The sequence below is a fragment of the Acipenser ruthenus genome, chromosome 6 (assembly GCF_902713425.1).
Source record: "Acipenser ruthenus chromosome 6, fAciRut3.2 maternal haplotype, whole genome shotgun sequence".
In the NCBI taxonomy this organism is placed as follows: Eukaryota; Metazoa; Chordata; class Actinopteri; order Acipenseriformes; family Acipenseridae; genus Acipenser; species Acipenser ruthenus.
Window position 1 is genome coordinate 71,508,302 of NC_081194.1, and position 19,701 is coordinate 71,528,002.

Consider the following 19,701-nt stretch of genomic DNA (forward strand, 5'->3'; position numbering starts at 1 on the left):
GTCAGCTAGGTTGCCAATCATAAATTTGGTGCTAGAGGTTCAGCCCTCTCCTGGAGGCAGACGTTGTCATGGAAACGAAAGCAAAGCGTCGTTTACAGTAAGTATGTTTGCTGCAACGTACGGACATAATAGATTTGTCATTTAATATTTAAAGAATCAGATAAACCAAAAACGCTATTAAAAGTTTGTTTACGTTTTCTTAATTTGACGTATTTTCTTTGTGAAAGATAAATACCATAAATGCACACTTTTCACAGCGAACTACTTTGTTATGCGGATGCGAAAAAAAAAAAAAAAACGATGACGAAAAGTAATGCCAATTTTATCACAAAGTGCAGATAACGTACTGAAGTCATTGTAATGTTCACGTTTTAATGTAATGGATGATAATAGGTAACTGCATTTTGTATCTTTTTCTAGTTAAAACAGGCACAGACGACAGGACCCGTACAGGAGATGTGCCATACATGTATCACAACAAAAAAGACTCAATACGAGGCAGCGGTTTGTCGGGAGTCAAGTTCTGTATATGGTTGTGTAACATTAGGTTGGTATTTTTATTTTTTGAAGTCTAATTTAGTACTGTGAAACTGCTTTGATTACATGTTGTTGTTTTTTTTATTTTATTTGTTTAGCTAGGAAATGCCTATCAAGGTCAAGATGACATCTTCAAGAAAAGCCGGGTCGAGTATAATCTATTCACCTCAATACAGAGACTGTTTTACAGAAAGCATTGCCATTGAAGAACCGGTGAGTACTACCCACAGACACGAATTACCTTTTACTTTTTACAAATTATATTATATTTTGTAATTGTATTCCCAACATTTTGTAAATGGTGGTGAAAATATGTTATTTTATTTATTTATTCAAAATAAATAAATACATACATAAATAGTACAAAATGTAGTTTGATCATTGTTTTTAATTTCAATAACGATAGTACTGTGCTCTGTAATACTATAAACCCAGGACAAGATCAGTATGAATTTGGGTATGTGACCATGCTAATGACTGAGGTGTTTACATGTTATCCCTTGTGTGTATACATGATATCTATAAATATAATTCACACATTTAAGAATTAGCCATCTGTTTTCAATACATGATATAGCAATCATGAAGTGTGTTTTTACAAACCACAATTATCAGTTATCTTGGATTAACTTTTTTTTAGATAACATTAGATAGTCTGTGAAACCAGCCAATTACGTTTTAAATATTTGCAAAAATAGGTATTTTTTTTCATGCTTTCAAAATTCAGTACCTTTAGTCAGGTTTCCTTTTCCCTGTACTGCTGTTGCGTGCACAGATGCTTTTGTTCTCTTTACAGTTTATCTCTTGTACATGTCAGGGCTTGTTGTGTTTAGAGTTTATGGGAATGAAAGGTAGACATTGTGTTTCATATAGCTTGTTCTTCAATTACAACCACATTCACATTACTTATCAATTAGTACATAGAACTGAGATTACAACAGGCAGTAGAGGAGCATTCATGCTTGTAATCATAAACCAAACAGACCTGTAAAATGTTTATAATTCTACGTTACAGATGTCAGAGCTAAACTTTTTATTTACTGTACTGTATTTTTTTTATAGGCATGTACATCCAGAAGGCATTTGAAAGAACAATCAGCATCAATGTATGAAACTAGAAGATTGCCTTATCTAAGAAACAGTGCCTCTGCCTGTATTGCGAAAAGAAAGGATACTACAGCTTGGCTTTCACACAATTCTTTCACACATATTCAGGTACTGTATTTTTATAAGTGTACGTTGGCTAGCTCTAATCAAGTTGAGAGTTTATTTCTCACACACTCGGGTCTGTCATACTAAGAGTGCAAAAGAAAGTACACTCTCAACTTGATTAGAGGTAGCCACCGAACACATAAACATATTCTAAGTCATTAAATCTATATAAAAAAAAAACATAATATTAACACACTTAATATGTTTCTATAGATCCTGTTGTTAAACGTTTAGAATGCTTTGTCATTGACATTCTGAGCGTGACAGCTACGCTCCCAGCAAAATTATAAGTGTAGTAGCTGCTAATAAGGTTCCAACTGGAACGTGACTTATGTTGCAGTTTATAAGTCATACTAATAATATTGACGGGGTTTCTCTGGGCTGATTTACACATTGGCTATAAACTCAGTTTTGTAAGCATCTGTATTCTCTTGTAAATTTGATAATGGTGATCATTAAAAAAGTACCTCCCATATTTATTTTAGCTTACAGTGCTACACTTTTTTTTAATATTTGTGTCATACCTGTACTATATATATATATATATATATATATATATATATATATATATATATATATATATACAGTATGCATTTTTACACAGCATATTTCTTTGATGTGAGGCTTATTTTGCTATATATGTTTCTTTTGGTGGTTATAACTATTTAGGCCAATGCGGATGTCGAAAGTTGTGAAGCAAATGCAATGGCTCAGACTATACTGGACACAGAAAACGGATTTGTAAAGGTGAGCAAGTTGTTTATGAAGTTGAATATTTAAAATTAAAGGTTGTTTATATAAACATTAAAATGATACACTGTTGTTCCCTAAGACTGCACTTGGTCAATGGCGCCAGAGCCTTTCTAAAAGTGTGTATGTGTTGGTGGTTGTGGTGGTTGTGGTTGTGGTTGTGGTGATGGTGGGGGGGGGGGGGGGGGGTGCATGTTGAGGTGGGTCGCTGTGACCCGGATAAACCCGGGTACGACCCAGGTACGTGGTTTCAAACTACGCAGGATTGTGACCCAGGTAGCCAGAACCCGGGTCGGGACCTGGGTAGGAGTGCCAGTGTGAAAGGGGCTTTGGAGTGTTGCTTTGCTCTTGAACAATTTACTCTGCTGTTCAGACACAAACACAACTGATTGTTACAGACAAGGACACAACCTATTAGTAAACTGCAGTATACAAGCTTTGACAATACCACTTGTACACATAAAGCCGTTATGTACCATAAAATGATAACACTAGATTGTATGTTTTCAGATCTTTCCAAAAAACTTACCCCGTGTGTCACTGGCAACACAAAAGTTACGTAAAACATTTATAGGATCTAAAGAATCAGTCAAATGTTTCTGAATATGGAGGAAGAGGTATTTCAAGATATTTCACTGTTAAACATACTATGTATTTAAAAAAAAAAAAAAAATGAATGTGTTGTCACATTCAAAATTGATCACTTTCTCTAGAGTTATTATAAAACAAATGTTCTCAAATATTTAAATGCTTACCTGAAAAACAGTAAATACTAAATTGTAAAATATTTAGTTTTTTTTTTTTTTATGTCCACCATAAATACATGTAAAAATAACAACAGACATGTAAAATGTCCCTTTTTGTACTGGACAGAGAGATATTTAGTATAAATATTTCTGATTTTTGATGCAGCTGGTGTCTTTATTGTTGAAGCAAACTAAACCAGCTGCCAGGTTAATACATTCAGTGTAACTGGTAGTGAGTCAGCTTGCTGTATTTATATTAAGTGATAAAAAAAATGTATATTTACACTATTCTTTCAGAAATGTGAATTTTCATAGGGAACTACATATTAATGGGCAATGGGTACATTTCACAGAAATTGTGAAATCGATCATGGATGATTGTAGGTATGTTTTCTGCCATTGAAGGCATGGGAAGCTGCGCTCAGCAGTAGCATTAGACATCAGGATAGTAAGGTAGGTTCTTATATGATATCATTAGCGCCTTTATGTAGGACGCAGAGTTTAACCACAACTGAAAATTGTGTGCGATACAAGCACCTTTTTTCCTGCTGTTAGGCATCCCTGCACTAGGTATGTGAGAGCTACTTTTAACTTCATATTTACTGTGTTATGTTTTTTGTTAAACAGGAGCTGGATAATTATCTGAAATACAAGGAAATGCGGGAGCGATGGAAGAAAGAGCTTCTTTGCAAGAAATGGACTGAATGCGTGTCAGGACCAGTTCAGCATACAATTGAAAAACACATTAAAAACCATTGCTATGAAAAAGCAAAGGAAGGGAGACGCATGTTTTTACAATATCTGGATTGCTGTAATAAAAAGGTAAACCTTTGATGTTACTAAGAGATCTAACAAACTGTAAGAAACAATTGAATTTGGTGGCGCCCTTCTGCATGTGGTAAATCAGGTTTTGGTTACTGAACTGTGCATGAGCATTTGAAAATATTTTATTATATACTACTGAATTTTTATTGCTTGTATAACATATTTATGTAATTGGACCCATATTGATTTAATATTAGGTAGGGATAATCCTGGAAATGATATAAGTATCAGTGGATAAAATATATTCAGTGTGTTTCAGAATTACATTTGTTGCCACCAGCGGCCATTATTAAATCATAGAACAACTACCACATTCCAGAGACTTCTTTTTAGTTAGGTGGTCTGTGTGTATGAACATATCTGATCTGACAAATACATGTGGGTTCCTCCTAGGGAATTTGTTTGGCAGAACACTTCAAGTATTTTGAGGAATTGATTGAGGGTTTGTTTTGTGATATTGCCCATAGTTTCAAACCCTAACATTATTGTGAAGTAAATAATCCAATACAGAAGCTGCTATTCAAAAAGCAAGATTAAATGCTACAATTCTTCATACTTATTATGTGTTATCTTTTCAATCTGTCATGTTATTAAAAATATATCACTTTTTTACAATGTAATTCTACTGTGGCATCTGCTTTATATTTGGAACTATATACTGTATATTGTTTATAAAACAAGGCACACCATCAAATAAACTACTGACTTTTGTTGGCATTATATGACTGCAATGTAAATACCACACTGAAGAGCAGCTTAGTTGTGGTAAAAAAAAAAAAAAGTGTATTCACCTACTTTGGTAAAGCACACTGAGCTAAAGTAGTGGGTGCCCTTTGAGTTTGTTAACTTTATAGCTTTGGCCATATGTGCTGTTTTTAGACGGAATCCATATAAAGTCCTCATTGGTGTGTGCTGTCTGCAGACGGAATACCGTCAAAATGGCCTCTCCCAGGTCCATTCATATGATTCGTGTAGAAATGCAAAAAAATGGGTGGGGGCCGGGGGGGCTGGTAATACAGTAATTTCGTAGCTGTTCAGTTCTGACAGGATTTAGCCCAGACCGTTGGCAGAGCATCGAGAAGTTGCAAGCACACCAACAACGTCAATAGACCCTGGCGCAGTGTGACCAGGGGTCACAAATGGAGATTAGATAAGGGGCATTCAGAACAAAAAATATGAGACACTTTTTTACACAGAGAATTGTGAGGGTCTGGAACCAACTCCCCAGTAATGTTGCTGAAGCCGACACCCTGGGATCCTTCAATTTCAAGAAGCTGCTTGATGAGATTCTGGGATCAATAAGCTACTAACAGCCAAACGAGCAAGATGGGCCAAATGGCCTCCTCTCGTTTGTAAACTTCTTATGTTCTAACATGGTACAGTTTGCAGGTACATGCTACGTAAAAAACAGAATTTGATTTATATTTTTCCAGGACAATTAGCAGCTTTAACTTAAATAATATACATAATAAGAAACTTGCGTACTTACTGTTCATAAGCCACTTCTCTCACGCGATTTTTAAGAACATATTCTGTGGTAGAACGGTATAATCCTTATGCAGCTGTATTTTCTTTATGAATATGATGCAGTAGCAATATTACGATCTTGGCAAAACCGAACATGCAACTCAACTGTTTTGTTTAGCATTGGTACAAATATGCAGCTTCAATTAAAATGTATTTTCTGTTCACGTCGGATAATTGATAAATGACAGTATAGAAACTACCATGCAAATGACACCACTGTATTAATGAGGTGTGGAATAAATTAAAACACGCATTATTATACTTTCTTCAAATTAGTGTTCAAACTATTTTTCTTGTAGGGATCAGCTGTTTGCACAAAATCTAACCCGTAGTTTATGCACATGTGCGATTGTTTTAAATGTGGCGTTCTATAAGTTAGAAATATACTTTTAAAGTTTGCCATCCGACATCACAGTTTAGCAAAAGCATCAAGTACAGTAAACACTGGGCGCGTTAAGTAAGTGAGCCGCTCAGAAAGCACACTGAGCAGATTTAAATAACTTAACGCTCTGCTCCACAAGAGCGCTGAGCGACTTTTAAAAATGGCGAATAATAGTTATTTGCTTGTTTGTGTTTCACAAAATACAGAAAGATGGTGCTTCATTGTTTTGTATTTAATTAACAACGAGTTGAAAACTGCCAAGTTCATGAGTATCACAGAGCGCTCTGAGCAGTGTTCGCCATAGAGGAAGGATCGCCAGGTGCCTACATCACCCATTCTATCTTAAGTGATAGATAAAATGGCCCCGTGTGAAGTTACTGTCCCCTGCTGTACCTTGCTGAGTTCGGCGCTCTGTTTTGGACTGAACCTCATATCTGGCTGTGTTTAATACCGGCAATACCGACGTTAATAATGAGAATTATGAATAATATTAATACTATAAGCCTAATAATAATACATTAATAACTATAAAACAGCTCTACATTAAAAAAAAAAAAGAAATGAAATTATACAAATTCGAAAACAACAATTTTTACCATCTTATTTAGCCAATTAATACATAACATCATAAGTCGAAAACAGTTCATCGTTCTTGACAAACGTATTTGCCTGTATAATCCTGCCTGTCATCTCCACTTGTTTCCTGCAGGTGGCCATTCCGTCCGCTCACTCTGATCACTGATGAAAAATGCTCAGAAGCGCTCTGAGCGGCTCAGCGGGAGCGGAACTGAGCGAGTCATTAAGTTGATTCTTTTACTGAGCCGCTCTGAGCCGCTCACTTACTTAACGCACCCACTGTCTCTCGCAGCGCTCGGTGCTGATACGATCACTGATAGGATGAAAACAAGAACGCCCGCCCTTGCACATTATTGCTTAGTGCCAATTGGTTAAAACGCTAAGTGCCATCACCAGCACGGCAATATGACGATGAAGTTACATACAGATCAACTTACTTTCTAACTTCACTACTAGTGTTCTATCTTTTTCTCTTCTTTCTACTAACTTTCTGTTTCATGAAATAAAAGCACTACTTCATTCACACCACGATCACGATTCCCAAGTTGAAGTTAATGACAATGGTCGAGAAGGGCCGAGACGACTAAACAAATCAGTTATTTTAACACATTTTTGTGCTTCAGATTCTGGAATCTTCTGCTTTTTTCCCCTAATTTTCTCGGCTCCGACTTTTCGTTTATTTGATGTATCCATCTTTCAAACAGGGCGTGCATACCAACTGTCAACAAGTGAATGGCCCAACATTCTGCACTGATTGGCTCAGGATCAAGGATAAGCCTTGCATGAGTGTGTGTGTATCGCGGTGTTTTTTAAATAAAGTTGCTGAGAGGGAAGTCCCCTCAATTTGTATTTAATTACATTATTTTAGGAGTGTTCTTAATGTAGTAAGTCATTTGAAGTATTTTATATTTTACTAATTTACACGTACACAATAGCGGAAGCAAAAACAAACAAACAAAAAAAAACTGTTGAAACACAGTAAAACATATTGTGTTGTAAACTTATCTGCTTGCTAGACCAAAAACATAGTTATGTCTGAACTGTCAAGGCGATAGTTTTCAACTGGAGAGAATATGAGAAATGCGTACTTTTTGTTGTTTAGTTTGAAGTGTACGCTTACCGTTAAGTGCAGTAAGGCGTGAAACGAAAACCTCAGCTCCAGCGCCTTAATTAACTTTTATATGTTCTACAAAAACTTGCTTGATTGTAAATGATATGAATAATATACTCCAATATGTAATTTTTCAAGCTATGATGCGTGGCATTTTATTTATTTATTTTAGCTAACGCTAATTATTTTCTATTATCGTTACTTCACAAATTAACAACGTATTGCGTGGTAATTTTGATTTTGTTTACCCTTTTGAAACATATAAAAAGATAAACACATTTTAAACTATATATCTTTGTTTTTATCTATTGTACTTCATTTTTACAATGCGGTTTAATTTGGAATATATTTGTGTGTCTCCGTCTTGTTGGAGAGGGGCTTAGGGCTAAAGACAGCCCTCAGGAATAGTGACAGCCCTTGTCATAAAAGGGACCTCACTGGAAGGAGTTTGATTATGAGAAGACTGTGGCAAAGTTCAGAAATAAAAAGGAAAGAAGGATCTTCTGCACAAAAAAGTGACTTGTGTAATGTAGGGACACCTTGTTATTACCGTTTTTTGTTTTTTTTTAAAGGTAATTTCAAAAGACATAATTTTTACTGACTGAATACTAAATAAAAACTTTGTTTTTACATTTTTATTTGTTGTAAACTCTGTTGGCATGTTTAAGAATAATAAGAATACTGTGAATGTGTTGAAATATACATCATAAAACATATTGACCCCCTCACTAAAGAAAATGCCCCCCCCCCCCCCCCCCCCTAAAATTTTGGTAGGGGCCCAAATTGTCCCTCAATCAGTAAGTCCTGCAGCAAACACTGCATTTTAAAATCTGTGTTTGTAAACTAGCCTCGTGTGATTTATCAGGTTGATCCATCTGGTAAAATGACAAGTTGTAAGTGAAGTAATTTCTGAATTTCTTTTTCTACAAAGTCAAGTTCAAATTTGCTTTTTAAAGTGGTCCAAAGTTACTCAGAATGCATCTGAGAAATTGGTTTTATCCCAGGAGTTTCAGTCAAAATGATCATTGGCCACTTTCACCCATGAGTACTTAAAATAGTCCCCAATTATGTATTTGCTGGGTTTGAATAACAAATGTGATTCTCCACACACTGATTAATCAAAATGCATGGAGTGTAACATCGTGCCACCAGAAGAAACTTGCAGGTGTTTTGTTTTACATTTTTTTTTTACTATTACTGTATCAAAATCGTATACTGTGATAACTTTATAACCCTTGTTATTCCAGGGTTATGTGTTTTTGGAAGATTATGATCCACGTGAATACAACCCTTTTTTACTGCACTTGAGCAAACCACATTATTTCAAGGTAATGTTGTAGGGATAATTGGTGAATAAATACTTAATTAAAGATGATTAATTAACATGTGTAATGGTTTACTTTAATTAGCACTCTTAGTTCATTTGTTAATTTCTCCCAAACAAGCTCAAGACTGCAGGGACAAATCACTGCTATATCTTTTATGAATTTTAACAAATCAATTCAGTACAAAAATAGAAAAAAGATTAGTATCAATATAGCACAAGTCAGTCCACTTTTAGCAAGCAAAAACATTCAGATAATATCTTAGCTTCAGTGTAAATATCAATTACATGTTAAAGCAAGCATTCATGAATTGTCTATAATTTGCCTTTTCTATAAAAACCAATACCACTCTTAAATCAGCATGACTATGCAAGCAGGATAACTGTTTGAGTAAATATGAGTCAGTAAAAAAATTCTCAGTGAATTGTAGTTAATGAGACGTTACAAAATTGTAATACATTCTTTATCAATCAGTTGTTAAAATATATCTCTGTTAACTAGAACCCACGGTACACTAACTTAACTTGTTAATTTGTTCATATTTATTCCAGCACCTTTTACTCAATTTCTGAGATCACTGTACTATTCTCACTCTGTTGTTATGACCACACCCTTTAACATTCCATAAACGTCAACCTTTCTGCTAATATTCATGTATTACATTCCCCAAGTATAGTTTCTGTAAATGTTTTCAAGTATTCAGAATTAGTCCAGTAGCAAGGGGAGTGTGCGGTCTGTCATTCAGGCTTTATTCAGTAAAAGATGCAGAGCTGTCGTTTACCGGTCAGGTGACCCAGTGCATTCATTCATCCATTCATTCATTCATAACTTTCCTTTTTCAGTGGCGATCCCAGTTCATTTTTAAGTCTGTTTAACAATATTTAAGTTTTCCGCCAAGTTTATTGAATTTCTTGGTGTAAAAGGAATCAATTAACTTTTAGACCTCAAAGGGAAAAAAAAAATTTAACAGATGTCAGTCAAGGGAACCATGCAATTTGGACAGTTTCAATGTATGAATGAGCATTGTAGATACACAAGTGTATAAACAGAAACATTAGTTGAAGATGAGCTGGTTAGCGAATCTTCTGTGAGAAAATGGTCAGTTTGTTAACTTTCATGAGAGCTCTGACTATCATTTATTACCTGGAAAGTATACAAAATGTATACATCAAACAAGCAAAAGCCCATCATTGTCTTTTTTCAGTTTCTAACTCCTGCTCTAAACGATCCTCTTCTGAAGCAAAGCTATGAAAGGATGCAAGAAGAAAGACTCATCCTGCTGTGTCAGACAGGTTAAGTCTTGTTTTATTTTTTTTTTATTGTTTGTTTTGACCTGGATTTCCTAGTCACTGCTACTATTTGATTCTGAGTCAGGTAGAGAGTTGTATTTGTAAAGCATAACTGTACTTGTAAATGAATTGCAGTAATGCATTTATTGGCATGGGATACCTTATGAATGACCATTTCCATATTTCTTTTTACGCGGTTGGAGTCACACTTTAGTAATGTGAAGGTATTTTCCCAGTAATATGATGTTAGGCATATTAACTTATGGATATGCCTCTTTTTCTTTTCTTTTTACAGGAAAAGTTTACTCTGACAAAGAAATGGAGGCATTGCACACACCAAATTTGCCTCTAATACCCAAAGGTCGTCACGGGGTTGACAGTATTAAATGGCTGCTAATGCCACTTGGGGATATTGAAAGTGATGTTCGACGCAAAATCAGGTACTAAACTTCTGTTGCGGAAGGACCTTTCATATTTGGTTTGAGGGCTTTGGTGCAATCTCAGCTTGGTTCAGTTCGTTTGAAAGTTAATATGAAATGCCCAAAAGAGCTCAGCATGATTTAAAGTTTGCATTTTTCAAACCGTACTGAGTGTGCCAGAAGTGGTGGTCTGTGGTCGATTGGACAAGCGAGCCAATCTCACGGCGCTAGTGGGGGTCAAGGTTGCCCCAATTGTTTCTATAACGGCTTGTGATTTTCAGGTACAATAAAAGTGGATCGAATTTGAATAAAAAAGACAAGCCAAGTTAGCAAGCCAAGTTGTCTATAGCAGAAGACAATAATTTTTGGTAATGTTTAGCCAACGTGTGAAGCAGAACTGCTCTTTTTTGCATTTGACATTACCTGCTTGTACATGTACAACATATTATAGTGCTTGTTAGTGTAATTGAGAATATAAACAAGTTTTCTTCTCGGACTGAAACGCACTCAACTTTATAATTTTTTTTTTATCACTGTACATTTATCAAAAATATAATTTGAGCTGATGTACTTAATTGCGTTTCAGTGCAGTACTTCAAGAAAAGTATAATAAAGTCCCGAGAATTCTCAGCTGGCTGACTTCATCTTTCAAAATACTGCTTGTCTCAACTAATCGTGTAGCACTGACAGTAACACAACACCCTTGCATGCAAATGTTCAATTTTAAAACAAAAATTGAGGTAATGTAGGCTACACACCTTTAAAAATCGACAGTAAACCTTAACCTGAATAAAAAAATGATATTATTGCTGACTATGTGTTACAGATTTTTTATTATTTTAATGTTACTTTATTTTAGGAAAAAATCTGCAAGAAAAGTAAATTCCAAGGAAGAATGACTACTGTTTAACCTACAGCATTCTGCCTGTATTCAGGAATTAGAATCCACACCAATCAGCTTGCCTGAGTGTACAGCCACCTGCTTTCTGTACCCTTCCATCAATAACGTCACTTGTACTTCTTTAGTGCCTTTGATCTGTTCTGTTTTACAATAATCAGTAGTCCCAGTTGTATGCATGATCAGTTTAGTGATCACATTAAAACTAATAGTGTTAAATTATGAGCAGTTCACCAGTTTATTTTCATTTTTTTAAGTTTTATTATTGAATGAAAGAGTGTTGTACATTAACCTGGACAGGTTGCATTTTAGATTTTAAAAAATATATAATTGAGTAATTTAAATCTATTTTTGACTGTTTCTTACAGTGTGTCATTGACAAACTGTTGAAATATTTAGCATATTAAAATAATGTTTAGCAGTAAACTTAATACCTGCCGCAAGATTACTCATTTAACTTGTTTGTTTTATGAAAATCTAAGTAATTTGAAACATTGATTCAGAAGGGTTTATTCGTTTTTTTTGTTTTTTGTGTTTGTTTTGTTATTTTCAATGGATGCAAGTACATGTTGTATAGAATGGAAATAAAACTATAAAAAGTATCAATTTGTAATATTTAAGCATTAAAATGTGGTTAATTATTTTTTATTCTTTTTTTTTTTTTTTTTACTATTGGTGCTAACAAGACTATTGGTTTGGTAAAATATTATGTACTGTTGTAAAAGAAACACCACACAATTGCCATCACTCTGCATGAGTGGAGAAATGTTCTCATTTTCCTTCTTAAGCAATAAAATATTCTCTCAATACATGACGCATGGTTTTTAAATAAATATTTTTTTCTGCTTAAAAGTAAAAAGGCTACAGTATGAAATCATTAGTGCTGGGGATCACACATGGAACTGTAATAAAACAAGTCCCCCACCCCTTGTTGTGAAATCTATATAGAAGCACACTATGGTGTACAATATGAATGACTGTGCGCATCTCAGACTAGTTGTTTACTTGAAAAGTCTCTTCAGTCCTTGTGAGCTTCACATTCACACTGCATCATACATAATATATTATACTGTAGTTCCAGAAGATAAAATACAAGATAAATCACTTCACTCATTCTATCTTTATGCTAACAGAAACTGCTTCTACGAAAAAAGTAAAGATTGATTAAAACAATACAGTATGCAGTTACTTTTTACTTGTTTTATGGTGGTAATTCTAATTTATTTACAGTGAACACTTTGGAAAAACAAAAGTTCACAAACCGTTTTGTTGATGAGGAAAGTTGCTATATACACACACACATTTTACAGATACTTCTATTTCTCTCCAAGAAATATAGAACACAATATTTAAAAGAGGAAAAAATATTGGTTTATATTTACTATTAGCATAGATCTCGGGATAAACATTTTCTAAAGCAAATAAGAAAATAATCATAATTCCAAATAAACTACCCTTATTCAGTGCAAGAAACAAGTAATTACAGTTCTCACCATATGAATCCAGTGAAACAGTCTCGACAAAATAATACCCTGTCCAAATCCATAATTTTTTAAATATGAATTCAAGAACCCCTCAGTTTTTATATTAATATATACTTGGTATATATAAATAATTTTGAAAGTGCTAAGGCCATTTTACACAGTGTGCTAAATACCTTTTTATGGCCTGGATATATGAAGATAATTAGCAAGTCACAGATAAATCAATTTGCTTAAGTCGGGTACAGCCCTTCTCTTCCCCAAGTCAGTAGTCACTGGTTACATTGCATAGTTACATTGCATCGAATAGTGAAGTGGTCACGATAGTCTGGCAGAAGAGGATTATGACAAGTGTCCTTCTGGGTTGCAGTTTTGGCAGCAGTTTCAGTTATTTGCACATTCACATGGGAAGTTTTTCTTTTCCTTTTTCAAAAGACCAGTTGATGATAGTGATCGTTCAGAGATCCCAGCTTTAGAGTAGGGTCTTCTGCTCATACAACTGCAGGTCAAGACGAGCCCAGACTTCTCCTGTTGGCACTTCATGCAGCAGTAAGCGTTTTGTGGTTGGCCCCTTGGTTTCTTGCTCTTTTTTGATTGTCGCTACTGGAACCTCAGTGCGACCAAGGAAATCTGTTAACAACAGCAGCAGGGATATGTATATATATTATTGGCTGGAAGTTTTGGTTCCTCTTGCTTACTGTTACCGCACGTCTGTATCACATACGGTCAACTAACATCACTGAAATTGACATGTAATTGAAATTCAGGTGAAACCCTTAAAAACAACTACTAGTAAACACTGCTTTACAGAATTTTGTTAAAATATATCTGAGAAAAATATAGATTTGATTTCAGAACTGTCATGTTATCCTTACCATCTGGTGAAAACTGATCCCTTTCATAGACAGTGATACACAGTACATCCTGATAAATGTCCTTGACAAAAAACTGGCAGTTAAAGTTCCATTTAGGGTTTAATGTGTCCGTCAACGTCCTTGTTGTGAAACACTGATATCCCATTGTTATTTCACAGTATGGACTACTCTTGCCTGTAAATTAAAGAGAAGACATACCTTCATTAAGATCAATGCAAGTGTCAGAGCACACCCTACAAAGTTTACAAGAAACACACTATGTTACCTTTGCTGAGTCCTGTGTTGCCTGTATCGCAGTGTTATATTTTCAAACATTGCAGGCTCTTTCAATGTTTAATCACTCATCATAGGTCATAAAACAACTGGGCAATACATTTCTCAACATTAACTTGGTTTTCCCACAATGTCATTTCAAATCAGTGCACCAGCACTGCTGCAAGAGAGAACATGAACTGGATACACTGCAATGTTTAGAAGAACAACAAATTCCAGTTCTCAAGTAAAAATTGAAAATGATGTGTGAATAAAATAAAATAAAAAAGTATCAGGAATATGTTGGAAAATAATGCTGCTATATGGACAACATGGGATACAGCCAAGGTACAGTAATGTAATGCGCTTGTAAATACTGCAGGGGCTTCTGTGACACTAAGATTGCACAAAAGGTAAATGTGTATCAAACACGTTAGCAATGAACATACAGTCCTTATTACATCTATATAATAGGCTGATGCTAGCTACAGTATGTATTTTATTAGCAGTACTTGCTTCGGTATATGGTACAACAGAATCATGTCCCAAAGTGTATAAGGCGTTAAGTAGCAAAGATAAATATAATATATCCTACATTCATGATGTACATTTCACAGCTTGTCATGATAAAGCATCAATTATAAAGGACATGTTTATAAATGTGTCACAGTATAACTAATCCATGAGAAGTAGGATGTTGGGAGAGGCAGGTTTTACATGGCAGCTCATTAGTGATTGAGTGATTAAGTGAATGACCCTGGGGCAAGTCACCACTACTTCATCTGTCTCAGCCCCATCCACTTTGAAAACAAAAACAAGATCTAGGGCAGACTATTCCAGTTCAAGTGCATTATTTATTACTTCTACTGTTGGTAAATGTAAATACAGTCCAAGATAAATATCATTTTTTGGATCCAACATCAGGAATGTAAAACAGCTTGTTCTGTTCCAGTAAAACCATCCATTACTAAACTGGAAATGTTTCTTCATTCACTTGCCATTCAAAATGGTTTTGTTAGGATTGGCTGCATGTAGGACTATTTATATTTTGACATTTATCTATATAATATTATTTATTATAATAAACGATTCAACTTCAGAGTTTAACACTATTTTATCATTCAGTAAGCTCATCACTATAAGACAATAATAATATTTCAAGTCACTATGCAGTTAAAAAGACTGAAAACCAGTTTGAAGGCAGCTTTAAAATAAAAAGTGCCATTAGTGAGGAACAAAACAGAGCTGCTACCAAAATAAACAATGATGTTAGTTTAGTAAGAAATTGTTTCAAATAAGCCATTCTCCAACTGGACATTAGTTCTGGGTTTTCTTACCATTTGGTTTGCAGGATTTCAGTTCGGTTGCCTCAATGATGCTGACGAGCAGTCGTCCAATTCCTGTCGCTTTAAGAGAGCGTGCTGCAAAAGAAACATCAGCATCGTCAGCCACCATGTTGGAGGCATCTGTGTTTAGAATAAACTACTATCCTCATTGACATGTCTGTAAGAACTGTGAACGAACATCACTCTACAGTATCATTGAAACTCACTGCACCGGCAGCAAGGGATAAACTGGTTAAAAGCAATGATACAGTAAGTGAAGATAAAAAAAAACAAAAACAAAACAACTTCTACCTTGGTAGGCTTTCTCTCGCTTCTTCTTTTCCGCTTGTATGAAGTGTTCTGACGCAGATTTAATCTTCTGTACCCAAGCAGTCCTAAGGAGAGATGTAGAAACATAAAACCGATTGGCCTACATAAAAAAAATAATAAAAAAAACACTTGAGTTTATTAGAATGTTAAGATTTGAAAATCACCACGGTTCTCCATTAAATTGGTCATCCTTCTCTATTACAAGTTTCTGAAGGGGAGGGGGGCGGTTACAATTATCAGAAATATAGAGCCTGTGGTTTCCAAGTTCTATCCAGTGTTCCCGAAGTCTACAAAATGCATACTCTAATATGGTAAAGGCAACATAATACAACAAGTGATTATTTTTTTTTTTTTTATTTTTTAAATTTAGTCGTTGCCAATTGGTTTTTATTATTTTCTCCCCAATTTGAAATGCCCAATTATTTTTTAGGCTCAGCTCACCGCTACCACCCCTGCGCTGACTCGGGAGGGGCGAAGATGAACACACGCTGTCCTCCGACGCGTGTGCCGTCAGCCGCCCGCTTCTTTACACACTGCGAACTCACCGTGCAGCCGCCTCAGAGCTACAGCATCGGAGGACAACGCAGCTCTGGGCAGCTTACAGGCAAGCCCGCAGGCGCCCGGCCAGACTACAGGGGTCTCTGGTGCGCGGTGAGCCGAGGACACCCTGGCCGACCTAACCCTCCCTCCCCCCGGGCGACACTCGGCCAATAGAGCGCCGCCTACTGGACACTCCCGTCCACGGTCGGCTGTGGAATAGCCTGGACTCGAACTCGCGACGTCCAGGCTATAGAGCGCATCCTGCACTCTAGCGAGTGCTTTTACTGGATGCGCCACTCAGGAGCCCCCTAACAAGTAATATTTAACAACATTGTAAGTCCCTGCCCCTTGAAAATCACCTTTCATTGATGTTTTCTGTCTTCAAAGTGTAGACTCTGTCAATCTGGGAGATGTGGAAGACCGGTTCATCACTGGAGGGATCAGTTGGGAGCTTCACAAGGACTTCATTTAGAAATATTGTCTGAAGAATGGATGAACACAAACAACGCAACACATCCCATAATTATCACATGATTATATAACCTTGTGAATAAGCGATATACAATACAAGGTCAGTTACACAGCTGTAAATTCAAAATCAGATATGAGTATGATGAAAAAGCTGATGAAAATGCTATATACCAACATTAGCCATGAAATAGTTCATTACACTTTCCAGATATATGCAAAAATGTAAGTGTGACATACAGACGTAACTACAACCATCTCCAATATTTCCCCATTTGCAGGGCATTTAATCCCCCAGTGGTGAATAATAAGGCAGTAAAAAATGAATTACTACTACTACTACTACTACTACTACTAATGTTATCATCAACTGGTGTGCGTGGTGCAGGTCTGGCCATTTTTATATTCTTGATTAAATAGATAATTTAGAATAAAATACATTCTGATTATATTAAACAATTTGGGTTCTATTTAAAGATGATCAACAATTAAAAAAATAAAATTAAACCAACCAAATATATTTCAGTCAGGATGTGGTGAAAGTATCATGCAAAACATTCATAAATTGCAGCCAAGTCTATGGCATGGATATGCATTCAAATAATGTACACTGTGTTCATCAATAGACACTTCCTTTGTCTCTGGTTTGGGACACATACCGTTTTATACATTTTAAAGTGCGAGTTGGATTTAGGACTGAAAAGCTTGTCTGACCCAAACGAAGTCAACTGCTTGTTTGTGTAGGTGAGCAAAAGGAAGTCATTGAAGAGGAATCCATACAGCTCCTTGTTGCTCTTTGTTTTATACAACTTGCCACTGTGCAGTAGCTTCCGAGGACCCAGGCAGTTGGTCAGGGAGTTGAAAATGAATTGCTAAAGGAAAGAAAAGAATGAAAAAAAATGGTTTTGGACCTGCATTGTATGGTTTAACCAGTATCAGTAGGGGGCGCCCTCTCAACTTTAACTGAGGCTTTGAAGACTGAAGCTAAAGGTTTTAGAAAGCAAGAGAAAAGGGACTCATTTATATAAATTAATGCAGAAAATCTAAAAACAACTGAATCATTAATTTCACTGAATAACTGATTAAAAAGGGGCAACAACACATTACCTGGGTGATTCACAATTACCAGAATTCTATTAATCTGAAAGAACTTTGAATAAAATGTTATTTTTGTTCAGCTACGGTAACGTTTATAACAAGAACAAGAGATCCCAAATGTCCTCTTTCTCTTTACCTCAGTTAGTCCATCACACTGAATGTGTGTTTGGATCCACTCCAGCCTGTCTGAGTTCTCCTTCTCGCGCACCCCCTCATTGACCTGTGAGCACAGCTCCTCCGTTCTCTCCAAGGCCTGCTTGAGGTGGATGTAATCAGGGTGGGTCTCTGAAGTGTTCTCCTGGATCTGCAGGCATGGGAAAACAGCACTGTTGTGTTGATCACATACCACATCACAGTTCAGCTACCAGGCAAAAATCCTATTCACAGAACCACACTTGGAAATGTAATTTAATTGGAATAAAAAGAGTTTCCTTCCATGGCTGTAAACACAAAATTAGATGTAACTTGAAACAGGTCACTGTCAGCACGTAAATGTAAAAATGTAAATTGGCATACAGACAGATGTCTACATATGCCACCAGATTCCGGACACCAGTTCATCACAACTGCATAAGGGGTTCTCTAGATATGTGAAATTCTAAAACTGTGACACACACATACACATGAATGCATTACTAGTGGGTCCTCAGAATTCTCTTACTTTCTGTATGTGTCAGTATCAGTCCTGCGTTTAACCTGCATCAAGATCAAACAATAAAAACAATTAACTTAAGTTGTGGGAGAAGTAAACCCACAGTATGACCTTGAACTTTAAGAAAACACAGTAACTAATGTAAACTTGATTTGTCAGCACTTACGTTCTTTATTATTAGCGGATAGCGTGTGATTCTCTGCATGGGTTTCAGGAGGAAGCTGGAAAGAGGCATTCCTTTACAGCCAGGGTCAGTGGCAAGTCTCTGCAGAATAAAGTTTAAGTATATCACACTGTCTACATTATATGCACAACACAGCCCAGTTAAAGGATAATCACTTTATAAAGATTATATATAACCTGCTTCATGAAAGTGTAGTGTATACTGTTCCTTTTTTTAACATACTGGTAGTTATCTTCATTTGATTTACAATTCTAATACTGTACTGGTTGTACGCATGCTACAATAAATGCTTTCTTGAATTAAATTGTTAATATTCAGAAACTCATTCATTTTGAAAGCAAACCAACCAACATGTTGAAGGACTTGCATATAGTAATTACCAAAAGAAGCAGCACATACATCATAAGTCAAATTAACTTAGTCAGCACATCAGATTTCTATTCAGTTACCAGCTGAATTTTATAAGAAGTTCACCTTGAGGAAATCCTTAAACTCCAGCTGCTCATCAGTTTTCTCTTGCAGTATTGCGGCTCCATTCAGCTGACAGCTGCAGAAGCGGATGTAGGCCTGCATGTGGGAAAGCTCTGCGGCCAGGATGTCACCGATCACCTGCACCGGCATCTTCTCTCCACCCATCTTCTTCCTCTCTCGCAGGGCTCTGCGGTTCACACAGGGGTTCAGGTCAGCTTGAACTGAACAGAGCAGCATTTCTATACTTCAGGGACAGTTGCTTAAGGATTGTGTCTCTCTGAAATGAACAAGACACTCTCTGCTGTTTGTATGGGTAAATATAGAATTACCCTGGATTTGCAAATTGCTCTACCAACACAAGTGTGGAGATCGGTTATAGACCACAGTGTGTGGGCACATTAATCGAAACTTACAGTACTCCATGAAAA

At 36.0% G+C, this 19,701-nt stretch overlaps 2 protein-coding genes across 6 annotated transcripts in view; one reads left to right on the top strand and one right to left on the bottom strand.

Moving 5' to 3' along the window:
- The first annotated feature begins 25 nt into the window (after positions 1–25).
- On the top strand, positions 26–12,285 carry fam228a (family with sequence similarity 228 member A). Its single transcript, XM_034018464.3, has 10 exons — positions 26–97; positions 421–547; positions 636–750; positions 1,600–1,752; positions 2,419–2,496; positions 3,873–4,067; positions 8,914–8,994; positions 10,196–10,283; positions 10,576–10,720; positions 11,559–12,285. Exons 3-10 carry the CDS (start codon positions 643–645, stop codon positions 11,596–11,598), a joined length of 888 nt encoding a protein of 295 aa, XP_033874355.3. The 5' UTR covers positions 26–97; positions 421–547; positions 636–642; the 3' UTR covers positions 11,599–12,285.
- A 136-nt stretch (positions 12,286–12,421) lies between these two features.
- LOC117411188 (intersectin-2) overlaps positions 12,422–19,701 on the bottom strand; it is a 78,559-nt gene continuing 71,279 nt past the window's right edge. For 3 of the 5 annotated variants that reach the window (XM_059025774.1, XM_059025773.1, XM_034018459.3), the window contains 9 exons: positions 19,277–19,460; positions 18,785–18,883; positions 18,103–18,270; positions 17,528–17,740; positions 16,760–16,881; positions 15,843–15,925; positions 15,543–15,626; positions 13,954–14,127; positions 12,422–13,708 (listed from right to left, as the gene is read on the bottom strand). In XM_059025774.1, coding sequence (XP_058881757.1) covers positions 13,551–13,708; positions 13,954–14,127; positions 15,543–15,626; positions 15,843–15,925; positions 16,760–16,881; positions 17,528–17,740; positions 18,103–18,270; positions 18,785–18,883; positions 19,277–19,460 — 1,285 coding nt within the window. In that variant the 3' untranslated portion in view covers positions 12,422–13,550. Of the gene's footprint in view, positions 13,709–13,953; positions 14,128–15,542; positions 15,627–15,842; positions 15,926–16,759; positions 16,882–17,527; positions 17,741–18,102; positions 18,271–18,627; positions 18,663–18,784; positions 18,884–19,276; positions 19,551–19,701 lie in introns of those variants that run through there. The other 2 variants (XM_034018460.3, XM_034018461.3) reach the window with 2 other exon arrangements.